This window comes from Chenopodium album, chromosome 1 (genome assembly GCF_948465745.1).
Source record: "Chenopodium album chromosome 1, dcCheAlbu1.1, whole genome shotgun sequence".
NCBI classification, from domain to species: Eukaryota; Viridiplantae; Streptophyta; class Magnoliopsida; order Caryophyllales; family Amaranthaceae; genus Chenopodium; species Chenopodium album.
Window position 1 is genome coordinate 66,775,052 of NC_137834.1, and position 14,478 is coordinate 66,789,529.

Sequence of the window (14,478 nt, forward strand, 5' to 3'; positions counted from 1 at the left end):
TTTTCCGACGACCAGTTCCGACAGAATTCTGCGTGAAACGTGTTTTCCGACGGAATTCAGGGTGTTTTCAACGGATTTTTTCCGTCGAAAATGGCCGGTTTTCTAGTAGTGTTGAGCAATTTTTTTTTTTTTTTTGAAGAAGAGCAATGTTAAAAGTTGAAACATGTTACAAGTATTAAAAGAAATGGAGAAAGTACCGTGCTCCGTATATTGTACTCCCTCCATAACAATTTTTCACACATATACTGAGAGGCAAAAGAGGTACAAATTTAACCATCCAACAAAAGTCAAAAGATATGATTTGATATACAAATTAAATGGAGGATATGCTACTAAATATGTACAACAAAGTTTCACAAATTCACACTTAGCCTTTATTTTGTTGATATTTTCTTCCTTTTTGGGACCTTTTCCCATTGATATAAGAACAATGCACAAAATATATAGATACTACTGACCTAGCTACTGTATTAATTAAATTGCATCACAAATTCAAAAATTCTTATTCAAGAAAAACCAAAAAAAAAAGGGAATACAAATGGAAACTGTGAAATTGACGCTAGTTTTCCTCTTTGTTGCGCTTTTCTGTTCAAATGTTCATTGTTGGGGCATTGATGGTCATGCATCTGTTTGCAAAATTGCTCAGGTTCTTCTTCTACTTTTCTTATAACAATTCATGTTACATTCATTTATTTTTTTTTTGAAGAAATTCATGTTATATTCATCGTTCTGATTAATTTATAGTATAATGTTCTGGCCAAGTTAGTTTGTTAACGTTCATTGTTAATATTGTACTCCGTACTAATCTTCTTTCTTCACTATATTTTTTTTCTTTGATTGAATCTTATTTATTCGCTGCATAGGGATTATACTGATACTCTTTGAAACTTGCAAGTAACAATTTACTAAAACATAACCTTTGGAAAAATTTTGCAATCGATCAAGAAAAGGTTGTTATTGTTACTTGTAACGTATTAATTTACTCGTATTAATTACTTGTATGTTAATGATTTTATCTAGTTAATTAGCTAATTCACTTGATTTGTTATTACTGTAGCTGATTCACTTGATTTGTTTGACCATAAAGATTTTGACTTATAATAGTATTACTTATTACAGAGTAGTTGTTTATAAATACCATTAATATTGATTCTTTCTTAAAACTATTGATTGTTGTTTATGTGCAAACTACTGAACTAGTCAACTTTTATACGGAGTACCAAATTCAAAAGCCAAAATCCACGACAATTTTTAGTACTCTCTTTAATTTGGCCTAGCAAAATTTTCTCCACTTTTTGGTTTTGACTTAAATAACTTAGAATGTCATTGACTTAAATAGTGTGTTCGACTACTTGACCAAAAAATAAAGACAACATACAATCAAAAAAGATGTCCTAATGTGGCGAAAACTAACCGATTGATGAAACAATAAAGAAATATAATGACTAAAGCACTAAGCCATAGAAGAATATTTTAAATTTAAATTAGCAACACTACTAATTTATTTTATGTGAGTGTCAGTGTCAATTAAATTGGAAGTGAGACCGTATCACACTAATTTATTATATGCACGAATAACTTGATGTATTATATACATGTGTATCACACCATTAATTATGTATAATTGTTGGCAGTCGCGGTTAAGCGATGGGGCAAATGAAGCAGTGAAGCAGCTGCTACCAGATTACGCCGAAGGGGACTTAGGGAGTTTATGTTCATGGGCAGACCATGTTAAGTTCCGTTACCATTGGTCTTCACCCCTCCATTACATTAACGTCCCTGATTCTCTTTGCACTTTCCTGTACAACAGTATGCCTTCTTCTATGCTTCTTTTCACAATGTTTTTACTTCTTAATTTCTTACAGAGTATCATTTATTCATGTGTACGTTTTTTATTGAAAAGTTGAAAATAAATTACTCTCTCTATTTTTAAATATGGACAACAAATGACACACATGTCAATAAACAACGTTGACCTTAAAATAATTTAACAACACTTGGGGTGCTTTGAGGGAACTATCAATGGTTCAAATAGAGTGTAAATTGAGTTGTAAGTTCTTTGTAATACGTAGTAAACGTTTTATAAGTGTTGTGAGTTGGGTAAGGTATTTGGAGGCATCCCAAGCCAAGTGCCACATAAGGTTGGGGCCATGAGGCTAGGATAGGTGGGATAGCTATCATCGTGGCATCTAGTGTGGTGTCTTCAGGTTGGTTTATGACTTGGGTTCCATAAACTTATAAATACCAAATTAACCTTGATCTATCCTATAATATTGATACCGACATGACACATTAACACCACACTACATGACACATTAACACCCCAAGGAAAAAAAAAGTATACGTGTTTCTTTAGTTACTCTCTTTAGATTTCTCTTATATTTCTAAAAAGATACATAAGATTTCTCTCATCTTTCTAAAAAGTAAGATATATCACCTTAAACACGTTTCAATTAAAATAAAATACATACCTATGTTGTTGAAATCATTTCTTCTAGATATAACGTGCATAATAGGGGCTTCTATTACCAACATTTTTTTTTTGAAACAATCTATAGGTGTCCATTTTTATACCTTTTTTTTTAATTTTTTTTTTTTTTTTAAATTTTTTTTTGAAACAATCCATTTTTATACTTCACTAGTTGTTGGCCCGCGCGCTACGCGCCCGGTCCCTCAACGGTGATCCTGCTTCTGTGATTAGTGTCTAATTACCTGTTGTGTATCCTTTAATGTAATTCGCCATATTTCGATTGTTTTGTTGCATGCTTTGATTGATTATGAGTTCTGTATAATTCGAAGGTGTAGTTTCCTAGACTATTTAACTTTGATGATCATGCTATAGATGGGGACTCTAATTGTTTGTATATCAATGTAAATTTCACAGTAATCAACAAAATATTGTGCTTCTATGAGCTTTAGATTCTGATGGGTCGGTGTAGCCTCAACAATTGGGCCTATCTGGATAAAGCCAAGGCTCTACTGGACTTGGTTTGAACCCTTGAGGAATTTGTCCCCATTTTGAGGATCTAGCCCAAAATGTTATGCTCTCCCCATTTTATGTTATTTTTTATTTATTTATTTTTATTTATTTTTTTTATTTTTTATTTTTTTTTTTTTTTGTAGACAAAATTGGTTAAAACAATAAGTATATGAACCGAAGAGAGTAGAAAAGTCTTCTTTCAGGTCTTACAAGGATATGAGTAGTAACAATTTTTTTTTACTGATGTTCTCTTTGATTATTACCTTACTATATAACAATTCCATGAGAAACCTTTTTACTCCAACTTTTTTTGCTTATTGGAATGAAACCATCCTAATAAATTAATCTATCTATAGCTAACTAAGATTAACGAGCAAATGAAACTATCTTGGAATTATTGAATATTATTGATAGGAAGAATATTTGTTTTTTTTTTTTTTTTGCAATGCGAAAATACATTAAGTACGACATACAAACTTATATTGATTGTACATTTGTTTTTCTAAAATTATTACATAAGAAATCTATTTCATTTTCGCCTAACATACAAATTTCCTTAAATTAAAGGATTTTATATGTAGACGTCGTTGTCCCAAGTTAGTTAGTAGGTGTTGGGTTTATCCGGTGAAAGATTTTTCCATTTCTTTCTTGTAAACACCAATACCATTTGCTTCAACGCATAACTTGGGCGTTATTAATAAACTTTAATACAAGTATGGTGCCGACGGTGTTGATTAAGCCGTTGGTGACATAATTGTATTAAAGAATATTTTAAGGGAATACGCTATCACAAGCTCTGGCGATAACTCCCTTTTTACCATCAACTTTGGGGTTGAGCATGTCTAACCTTTTGTGTGTAGAGGTATCCTTAGGAAAGCTATTAGTGATTTTAGATTGATGAGAGGAGGGAGGAATGTATTATTTTTTTGGGTTGTTTTTTGAGCCATTGTGTAGATGAGAGACGGTGAATGATATTGTTGTGTTATTGTTGTTGTAAATGAGAAGTTCAAGTGCTATATTTATAGCCAGATCAAGATAGAGAAAGAAATAAGAGAGGGCCCATTTTTAAGTATAGCATCTAAAATACCCCCATGAGTAGATTTAAGTGCCCCACTCAGACAACTATTATTTGTCGGATATACCCACGTGGCCCACACTTGGTTCCCATCAACTCAATCACAACCGTCCAAAAATTTACATGTGAAAATGTAGCTTTTTAATTTCTTAAAGGGCAAAAAAGGAAAGTAGGCAGAAAGAAATTAAGATATTAACGAAGAAAGAAAATCAATTAATTTAGTGTTTATATTTTAATTAGTAGTAGTGTAATAGATTAATTGGACCCAATTAAGCTAAGTGTTACTTCTACTTCCTAAACTCACTCTCATAATATATAGTCCTCATAGAACGCATTAGAACTGTTATTCAAGTAAGCGATGTACAAAGTTTATAAAATGGGTTAAAAAAAAGCATTTTCTAAGCCCAATCATAAAAAGTGGTTATCGGGAACAACCGTTCTCTTTTCCCTTCCACAGAAGGAATATGCAATGTATATCCTACTTAATCGTTCTATTGATAAAGCAAAGAAACACTTTTTAAAGCCAACCGTTTGTTTTTTTTTTTTTTTTTTTTTTTTTTTTTTTTTTTTTTTTTTTTTTTTTGTATAAAATCATTAATTTGCTTAGAAACTTATTTATTTATACATTATTATGACTGAGTAGTTTTATAAAGATTTCTGCATTTCAATTACAAGAACTATTAATGATTCCAAAAAATTGAACATGGCTTGAGAACTACCGTGTATAGAAAAAATAAAAAAAAATCCATCAAATCACCCAACTAAAACAATAAACAACCACATAAAAACAGATTTGCAAAGTTAATAATAATTCTATTGCTTTATTGAAACAATATTTAAATTACATTAATCCTAGAATACATAGAAAGTAATGTCGGCTAATTTGTGAGAGCATCTAAAGTACTAATGCTTGAAATCGTAGAAATGTTTATTTTTTTTTTTTACCCCGGCATCCATAATCAGTCGCCTTTGTGAATCTTTCATATTGGCACACTTCTCTTAAGTTATTCGTAGGAAATTGTTGAACCGAACGGATTGCACGGTGTTTTTTTTTCGTTGTAAGACCCAAATCATTGGCTTCAACACGTAATTTGGGTGCTATTTAGGTATGTAATTGCCAATATTTACATAGGTTTTTCTATTGACAAATTACCTAAATAGCCGTTAATGAACTCTATTACAATTACGTAGCCTACGTAGTGAATTCAACTGAAAACAACGTAATTGCAGTAAAGTTTATTATTAGGGAATACATTACCATTAACTTTGGAGTTGATTCCCTTATTTACCATTAACTTTGGTGTTGATTTTTAGTAATTCGATATATAGAATGGTATTTTGAGGTAAGCCGGTATTTTTTTTTGGCTAATAAGAGGAAGGTGAAAGCTAGTGTGATCTTGCATTATTTTTTGAAGCATTTTGTGAGATGGGTGTATTATACTTGGTAGAGGATTGTTTCTGTTTTTTTTTGTTTTTGTTATGTGAATTGCAAAGCAATAGCTCTATATTTATACACACAATCTTTTTTGTTTTTTTTTTTTTTCTTTTTGTTAAAAAAAAATAATGTGAATTGCAATTGCATGCATTGCACGTAGGTAGTTCTATGAAATATTTAGGAAGTTTATATCCATAAAAAAGGTGTATATATGTTTGTAGTGTTATAATATATCTCTATGCTTTTTTTTTTATTTTTTGTCTTATTGATAAAATTGGAATCCTATGTCTATATGTACAAATAAATTGTATGATTACTGATTTTAGACATGCTGAAGTGTCCTTTTTTTTCCATGTTCTCGTTTATATTTGTTTCAGGCTATAAATATATGATGCATTGTTAAGGCTGACAATATGTGAAGAAATTCATCTTTATCTATTTGCTTTTATTGGATATTATAAGCTGAAAATTTATTCTTGCTGTCGACATTGTTCATTTGCATGCTTATCTTTATTGCTTTGTTGTTCAGTGGGTATGAATGACAACTCTTATTGATTTGTCATTAAAATTACTACTCACTGAAAGCTACGACCAATTCAGTTTCTATGAATGCAATGTGATATAATAGACTATATGGATTATCCAATAAATTTATATGAAAGCTACGACCAATTCAGTTTCTATGAATCAACTTGTGATCATCATTAAATTGATTATCAGCATAATTGCATATAGCAATGGACAAGCTCTTTATTCTATCTTTGAATGCTTAATTGCGTTCACAACTGACAAACCAACCCATACTCCTTCCCCAACCTACTCCCACTCCCACCCCCAGCAAAACCACCTAAATTATCAAAAAAACAAAATGATCCATTAATTTAAAATGTTAAAAAAAAAAAACCAATCATACCCACATTAACCCCAATTAAATCGTAAAATTCAACTTGAGGAAGGTAGAACTTTGAGCCCAAACTTGAGGAAGCTTTTTTCTTCTGTTATTTTTTTGTCTTCTCTGCATTGATACATCAATGCTGATAAGTAACTTACTTTATGTTGTAGTTCACATGGCTACAGTTCACAAAATAAAATCAATAAACCAAGTATATTGTCCTTGAAATCTGAATTCATTTGTCCTTCACTAATATCTGTATTCATATAAAGAAGCTAGCAGAGTGTCATGGGTACAGCTTTAAACGAATGGTTACAGCTTTAAACGAATGGTGGATGATAAATTGCAATGGCTGTCCTCTCTGAATAAGTGTCATGCATGCTTCTTTTTTGTGCTGCAGTATCATAATACCTTATGGAGGTGCTGCTTTCAAAATTGTTGAAGTTTATTGTTAATGTGAATTATTTGTATTAATGACTATTTCTTATAATTTTATGCAGTTCTTTGAAAAAGAGTGTAATAATAAATTGAATATAAGCAACATATATAATCTACTATATATTTATAAATATAATTTAACATCTGCTTTAATTTAGCAATACATCAGATCATTATCCTGGTACGGTGTTTCCCTGGAACAACAACTGCTGTTACTGTTCCTGGGAAACCCTCAAAAGATTAACTGCTACAGCATTCTACTCCTATATACATGAAATTATGAACCTAAGCTGTAGATTAAGTACTACATGATGCTGGAGTTTTATATAAAATACCTGGGCAACTATTTACTGTGCTTAGTATTTAGCAAAAGCAAAGTTCTTATAGTTGCCCATATATTTATAGTCTAGCAAAAGATTTAATATTTAGAGGATGTGTAGGTAGTGCACCTTAAATTTCTGTTCTGCAGTACTTCATTAGGCTACTATATATTTTTTTGTAGTCTAGAGACGATCATTGTTCGTGGCAGATTTGATGGAAGATTATTTCAGTTTCTCAGTCTTCACAATTACAGGCTTGGCTTGCTTTTTCTCAGTTTCCAGAGGCACAGGTACATCTTGAGCTTGATCCTTTTCTGGTGATATCTCTGGGTTGTGCTTCTCTGGAGTCATTCCGCCAAAGCAAAGTTTCTTCTTTGCACGGACTTGTGATAGCGGTGGCTGGGACTCATTTTCGTCACCTTGGAATTGCACAGGGCTTTTCCCTAAAGATTTCTTGCGCTTAAGTGATTCAATATCTTGCTGAGGTGACTCCAGCGTTTCAGTGAAATGTCGTTCTTGTGTATGCTTTTCTGAAGAATCCTTCATGTTTGGGGTTGGAATGACTGGTTCAGGATTTGCTAGTTGCATTGTCTGCTGTTTAGCTTTTTCATTGGCATCTTTTGCTTGGTTGGAGCTGCTATCAAATGGTTGCAGAACTTCTTGTGTCTCAAGATCTTCCTTCAGCTCAATACTCTTGAGAGTCCATTCCAGGACATTGTTTTGGCCTAAATGCAATGTGGGGCCTACTTTAATGAAGAACGGCTTGTTGCTAAGCATGTCTTGAATTGGCCTGAATGCATCGTGATCATCCTGCATTGTGTTTATCATCATGTCAAGCATTAGTATTAACTTCAAACTTGTAACCGTTATAATATATATCTTTGGTTGTTTATTATGCTAATATTATCTACTTAGATGACTATATTTCTTCTCTACTCTATTTTTACTTCCTTTTTTTTTTGATATCTCTTTAGGTGAGACTGATTAGCAGGGTTATTCTACAATTCATGCTTAATTAAGGGATTGTGTTCTATGTTACTATGGTATAAGATAAGTGTGCTTGGCATTTTGAACTTTACTGGATCGTTAGACATGTCAAGGCTGATTGCTTATTCAAAAATCTATATTCTTTATTTATCTTATGTTTAACTATGCTCTTGTTTGGTTAAATTGAATTTGGTTAATTTTAAGCTTATCAATTTTCTTGCTTTTAATTATAATTTTATAAAGTTTGAACGTTCGAGCATTCTTTGGAATTTTACAAAGCATATATAAACTGTTTTGAAAATTAGAAGCTAGGTACATGGTAAGTGTAATTTACCGCTTCTTTTATGGCGTAGATTTCAGCTGCACTTCTCTTAAACAGTCTTTCAGTGTCATCGTTGAATGTGGTGAATGCCATAGTTCCTGTGCCATCGCTAGCCTCAAACTTAAAGGTAGTCCTGGCATAAATTCAAAGTAATTTTTGTTAGGTACAATATTAACAGATACGGTTGGCTTTAAAAAAGAGTATTTGTTATACCTCTCAGTGCAGATGCATTCTTTTTTATAACAAGAAGTGCAAGAATAACGCTTCTGCAGTGGAAGGTTGGTGCGTTTCCAGCAATTCGAACAGCCTGTATATGCATTCACCTTTTCTAATTCTGCATTCTGAATAGTTACCTCTATCCATAGAAGTTCTTCTTGTATGGTGTTGCTTGGCTACAAATTTATTATAAGTTACAGAATATCAGTTAGAGCATGCACACTTAAGTACCACTGAGTTGTGAACTTAACTTCTGAGAGGCTGTAATGAACTATTTTTTACCTTTTTCTGCCGCAGCTCAGCGATTGAAACAACTTTCTTGTTTTCACTTGGGTACTTAACATCCAATATTCTAGCCTGTCTATCTAATACCTTCTGGTGAAAGAGGTTAGCCCTGCACATTGTTAATTATAGAGACCATCAGCATACTATAAAGGTTGTTGTTTTTGCTTAGCTAAGTTTTGGAGATTACCAGTCAGATAGCTCACGTGCACGATCTCCTTCAGGTTCATAGATTATTCGAGTGGACATACCAGAATTCATTGAAAATCCTAAATAAAATAGATAGTGTTTATTTACTCATAGCAACAGATCATTCAAAGAACTAAAGTACAGTAGCTTTTGTCTTACTACGGCGAGTATGTGGTTTAAGAGCCCTGAAACCTATAACCTGGAATGCTTCTGCCCAATTAGTTAACTTGTCAAAGTATTTTGGTGCAGTTAGATCATTCCACAGTGAGATGGTGAGCGGCTGATCACAACTGTTACATGAAATGGTTATTGTTAGTGATTTCAATTTGTAACATGTATCCAATAATATTTTGAGTATGCCTAAACATTTAGCTGTTTTTATTTTAACCTTTGATCAGTAATTACTATTTCTCGCACGAAGCTTTCTCGCTTTCCATCTCTGGCTTCAACTTTCCTTGCTTCTTCTTCCACATATAACACCACACCCATCACATCTGTAAATTCAGACAAGTTTGTTAATGTTCTGTTAATTTTATTTTTTTGTGAAACTGTTATGTGAGTGTAATATACCGCATTTCTCATCAAGATCAATTGCACGAGGTATACTCGCTATTGGTTGATAGTTAGGCAGAATTGGTCCGAGCTTTGGATGAACTGGTTGGATCACAGTTCTACTACCAAAAGTCATTTGGTAGGGAAATTGATCAAGTTCAGTTCTCCATTTTTCGTCAATGAACTTAATAGGTGCAGCAGAAATGTCGTATTCACCTAGGTACTGTAATGCTTCTTCAAATGCTTCAATTTGATCGCCGAATAAAGTACCTCGCATCCTATTACCCTATAAAGCAGAAAATGATAATGAAGTAAGTGTGCCTAATAACTATATTATAAACTTCCTTAAAATTATTAACTATACATGCTTTGATATTTTACATGTAGAATAAGTCTTTTTATGTTTGAGATTTAAAGTGCACAGAACACGTTCTTTCTGTAACATAATTTTTGCTAAAACAAAGTGATTTTAGCACTTATGTACTTTACATTATAAAAGACAAAAAGAAGGTTACTCAAAATATCTAACTATATTAAGCTTTGTAGAATAGCATATTTAGAAGATGTTTTGAGATTTTATTGTAAGGTAAATCGATATAGTTTTTAAAAAAAAATACCTTGAATGCTTGATGATATAATTTGAACATGATGATATAATTATAAAACTAAAGTTCACCTGACTCATGCTTGATGATATAATCTAATTACCTTGAATGCTTGATGATATAATTATAAAACTAAAGTTCACCTGACTCATGCTTTAGCTTTAAGTGTACTTTATTTAATTGCATCTTAAGCTGAACATGATTATAGCATAAGTAAAAGCATGATTATAGCATAAGCATGATTATTATAAAAGTAGTTGATATAATTTGTCTATAGCCCACCATAACTATTTACACTATATGCTTGTCTAATTTTTGTACAGCCTACCATAATGCTTGACATAATTTAGACTATACTCAGGAATATTCTTTTAATTCTATCATAACTGTAATAGAGTTAGTATGAGAAGTAATAAATACATACCTTTTCATCCTTTAGAAGTAAAGTTTGGAATCTAACTGTTTTTTTGGAAGATAGTGTGTCCCTCCCCTTTTCAGCAACAACTACCCTTACTATATAAGCCTTGCTTGCTGCATTTAACTGATTCAAGTACACATACTCTGGCTTCTGTCTAGCCGTTTTGTATTTTTGATCTGTGTGTATAAATGGTTTCATATTATTTTGTATAGTAGTAGTTTTAGTTAATGATGTTAAATTTTATAACATTTAAAATTAAATTTTAAGATTAATTGAGCTAAAGGATAATGTAAGCAAGCTGTAAAAGAAGAGACCATACCTGCCATGGCTGAGTAAGGCACTGCTACTTTGTTTGATATCTTCTGTGAAAAAAAAAAACGAAAGGCAAAAGAGCAAATACCTTTATATGAGTCAGGACAGATTTTTAAAATAGAGAATAGAACACAGTAATTGGGGAAGCTTCTGGTTACAGTGTTCAGAATAGCAAATGTTAATTTTTTATTCTTCTTACTGTTTGTACTGTTCATTCCATACTTTAGGTAAAGAATTCCAGCTCCCTACTGTACTTTTGAATTAGCTTTTAAAGCTTGCAAAAGTTTACTGTCTTTATAAGTAATAGAATAATAATATGTTATTTTTATATAATAGACAGTCATATTGTAGTAAAAATATTGCAGTACAATCTTCCTTTTTTTAAGGGAGTGGCTTTTACAATCTGTCATAATCAAAGCAGACCTACAATCTTCCTTTTTTTAAGGGAGTGGCTTTTACAATCTGTCATAATCAAAGCAGACCTATATTTCATAGCATTTCTTTCACACACACACATACACACACACACACACACACACACACACACATATATATATACACACTCCACAGCTCTTAATATCAATTTCTATTTCATGTTTGAATACAAAATTTATACATTTCAATAATTTTTGGGCTTTTAAATGCAGACTCTATGACAATCCTAATATATATCTTAAAGATTAACAAATATCCTGTTTTTCCTTGAGCACAAAAGTATAGCTTTTTTAGATCTTAGATGCATTACATTGAATGTAAATGCGGATGAAGTTTACCTCAAATCGTAGATTGTCAAATTCAAACTCAATGGTCATAAAGAAGGATAAAAATTTACCGTAGATTAAACCTATATTGATTATACTGACAACTAAATGAAAATATGAGTAAAATTAAACCGTAGATTGTCAAATTCATACTCAATGGTTATAAAGAAGGATAAAAATTTACCTCAAATCACAAGAAGTTTCAATGTAGGAAGCTTAGATAACGGTTCAATGCGAAACTCGGAGTGCACCACAATAGAGGAGAGAGTGAGAGGACAGAGACGTATTCTGGAAATTAGCTGTGTATAGGAAATAGAGGCAAAGCTAATAATCTCTATCAGGCTTTATGAAACTCAGGCTCTTTATCGAACCTTAGGAGGTTCGAAGCGCACAAAATGTTTATATATGACATGTGCAATATGATACCTGGCTTGTCACTGCATGTGCAATATTATACCGGGCTCTTCACCATTGGCAAGAACAAACTTTATTGCAGCTTCAACACTCTCGAAAGAAAACATTAGGTCTAGAATTAAGTTCTGGCTTTCTAAACAACTTCTAAGCTGCATTTCTCAACTCAGGGTGCTTTAGCTATGACAAAACCATGCTCACAAAATTGCTCTGGAGCCGCTTCTGAACTTTTGAAGGACCTGAAATTGAAATATAGTTAAATAAACTTGGTTGAGTTTCAAATCAACAAGACAAGCTCTTTGAAAAAATCCATTTTACCCACATCTAAGTATCTTACAGTAATTGACAGCATACATATACAAAATTACAATTTGCTTCATTTACCATAAAACACAAAGTAACATAGTACAATAACTAATAGGCAAACAAATTCGATAAATTTGGACAAATTACCCATAAAAAATGTCATGGAGTAGTGGAGTAGCACCTTACACCTACCATTGTCTAATCATTCTTTTAATCAAGAACAATTTACAGTGCAACACAAAGACCAAGTAACCAAGTATTAATTTTAAAACAATTTCAGTCTTTATTTATCACATATAAGAAACTCTTCAAATCACCTTAGTTCACCTATAAATGTATGCTCTTTAATGCTTATCTTATTAGTAATTTGTTTGTCTAACTTTCTCTTGAAATTTTTTGCCCTGCAATGTAGTAAAGTTAGACACGGAGAAAAATCAACTTACTAAGCTTGGTTGGTGTATAATCACCTAGATTACTCCTGCTAGCTTTAGGACAGCATAAGATACGACATTTTTAACAGAGTTCTCTGAATGCTGTAAAGTAGGAGCTACTGATATAACCCTCACTTTATCTGCAGACCGTGCACGTGAAAGAGCCACATATAACTGACCATGTGAAAAACACGAACGAGGGAGATAGATTAACACTTGATCTAAAGTTTGACCCTGTGACTTGTTAATAGTCATTGCAAAGCTCAGCTTGATAGGAAATTGGTTCCTCTGAAATTGGAAAGGATATTTTTGAGAACTTGATGGTCTGAGTTTAATTCTGGGTATAAATACATGTTCTCCTTGATATTGTCCGACAGAAATCACGCACTCAATTAAATTAGGGAAAAACCTTTTACATATAAGGCATGTTCCATTGCATAAACCAGAAGACGGCAGGAGGTTTCTAAGTAATATTACTGGGCAGTTTTCTTTGAGCACAAGATTGTGAGGGCTCATTCCACCCGGACATAGTTTATTCAGGAATTCCGTAGGATATACACTGCCACAATCATCTAGAATACTGTCATAGCTTGTATAAGATATGGCTTGTCCTGGGAATCTCTCAATCATGAACGAATTTATAGTGTCAACATCGTCGTTTATAGGTGTTAGAACAGCCCTTCTTGAAAAGATTTGAGGATCCAGAGCACCTGAACCAAGTTCTGGAAAAGAAGATTCAAGCAACTTCTCTATTGGATCAGCATCAGGTTGGAAAGTCTGCACTATCTGAGGCGACAACTCAACAAAATCACTTTCCTTGGTCTGCAGTTCACCGTTTCCCAGTGCTAGTAAAAACTGACAGAATGAAGGATCTTCCCTAGCTCTTAGATTTTCAGTTAACCTGAATCTCCTCAAATGCTGCCATATATAAGAACTCACTACACTTGCTTCGACTGCTTCTCTCTGAGTCTTGTTAGGAACAACAGGCAACACTTGTCGAAAGTCTCCACCGAAGACAATTACTTTCCCACCAAATATCACATCACTATCACATATGTCTTGTAATAAAAGGTCTAGAGATTCTAGATTTTGCTTGTTTGCCATTGATGCTTCATCCCATATTATAAGAGCTGTTTCTTTTATTAACGCTGCTAAGCTACTTTGCTTAGAGACGCTGCAGGCTAATGAAGTATCGCTGTCCATTGGAATCTTAAATCTTGAGTGTGCTGTTCTACCTGAGGGAATATTTGCTGCAGCTATTCCAGATGTAGCGGTAGGTAAAACAATCTTATTCATAAGGCGGATCTCAGCATACAGCGCATTATATAAGAAAGTTTTGCCGGTTCCACCAGGACCATCTACAAAAAATGCCCCTGGTTTTCCTTCCACTATATGCTGCATAATACATGTAAAAATTTCTTTCTGCGCTGTATTTAGTAGGCCACGGCTGTCTATACAAGCCTGAGGAATTGGAGCATCTAAGGCATCTTGAATGTCTTTTGTTCTATTAATCTGGCTATCATCGTCATCCATTAAAACAGCCAGA

General features: G+C 32.8%; 2 protein-coding genes across 5 annotated transcripts in view; one reads left to right on the top strand and one right to left on the bottom strand.

Annotated features, from left to right (window-relative positions):
• The first annotated feature begins 456 nt into the window (after nt 1-456).
• The window catches only part of LOC145557351 (endonuclease 2-like), a 30,485-nt gene continuing 16,463 nt past the window's right edge, over nt 457-14,478 (top strand). For all 4 annotated transcript variants that reach the window (XR_014092297.1, XM_081618545.1, XM_081618550.1 and 1 more), the window contains exons 1-2: nt 457-646; nt 1,635-1,809. Coding sequence is in view for 3 of the 4 variants with exons in the window: in XM_081618545.1 (XP_081474671.1) it covers nt 539-646; nt 1,635-1,809 (283 nt within the window). In the remaining variant the exon portion in view is untranslated. The remainder of the gene's footprint in view (nt 647-1,634; nt 1,810-14,478) is intronic.
• Nucleotides 6,958-9,244, bottom strand: LOC145557344 (uncharacterized). Its single transcript, XM_081618535.1, has 5 exons — nt 9,138-9,244; nt 8,948-9,059; nt 8,663-8,841; nt 8,462-8,582; nt 6,958-7,950 (listed from the first exon to the last, which is right to left on the bottom strand). The coding sequence occupies exons 1-5, from the start codon at nt 9,206-9,208 to the stop codon at nt 7,363-7,365; spliced, it is 1,071 nt and encodes a 356-aa protein (XP_081474661.1). The 5' UTR covers nt 9,209-9,244; the 3' UTR covers nt 6,958-7,362.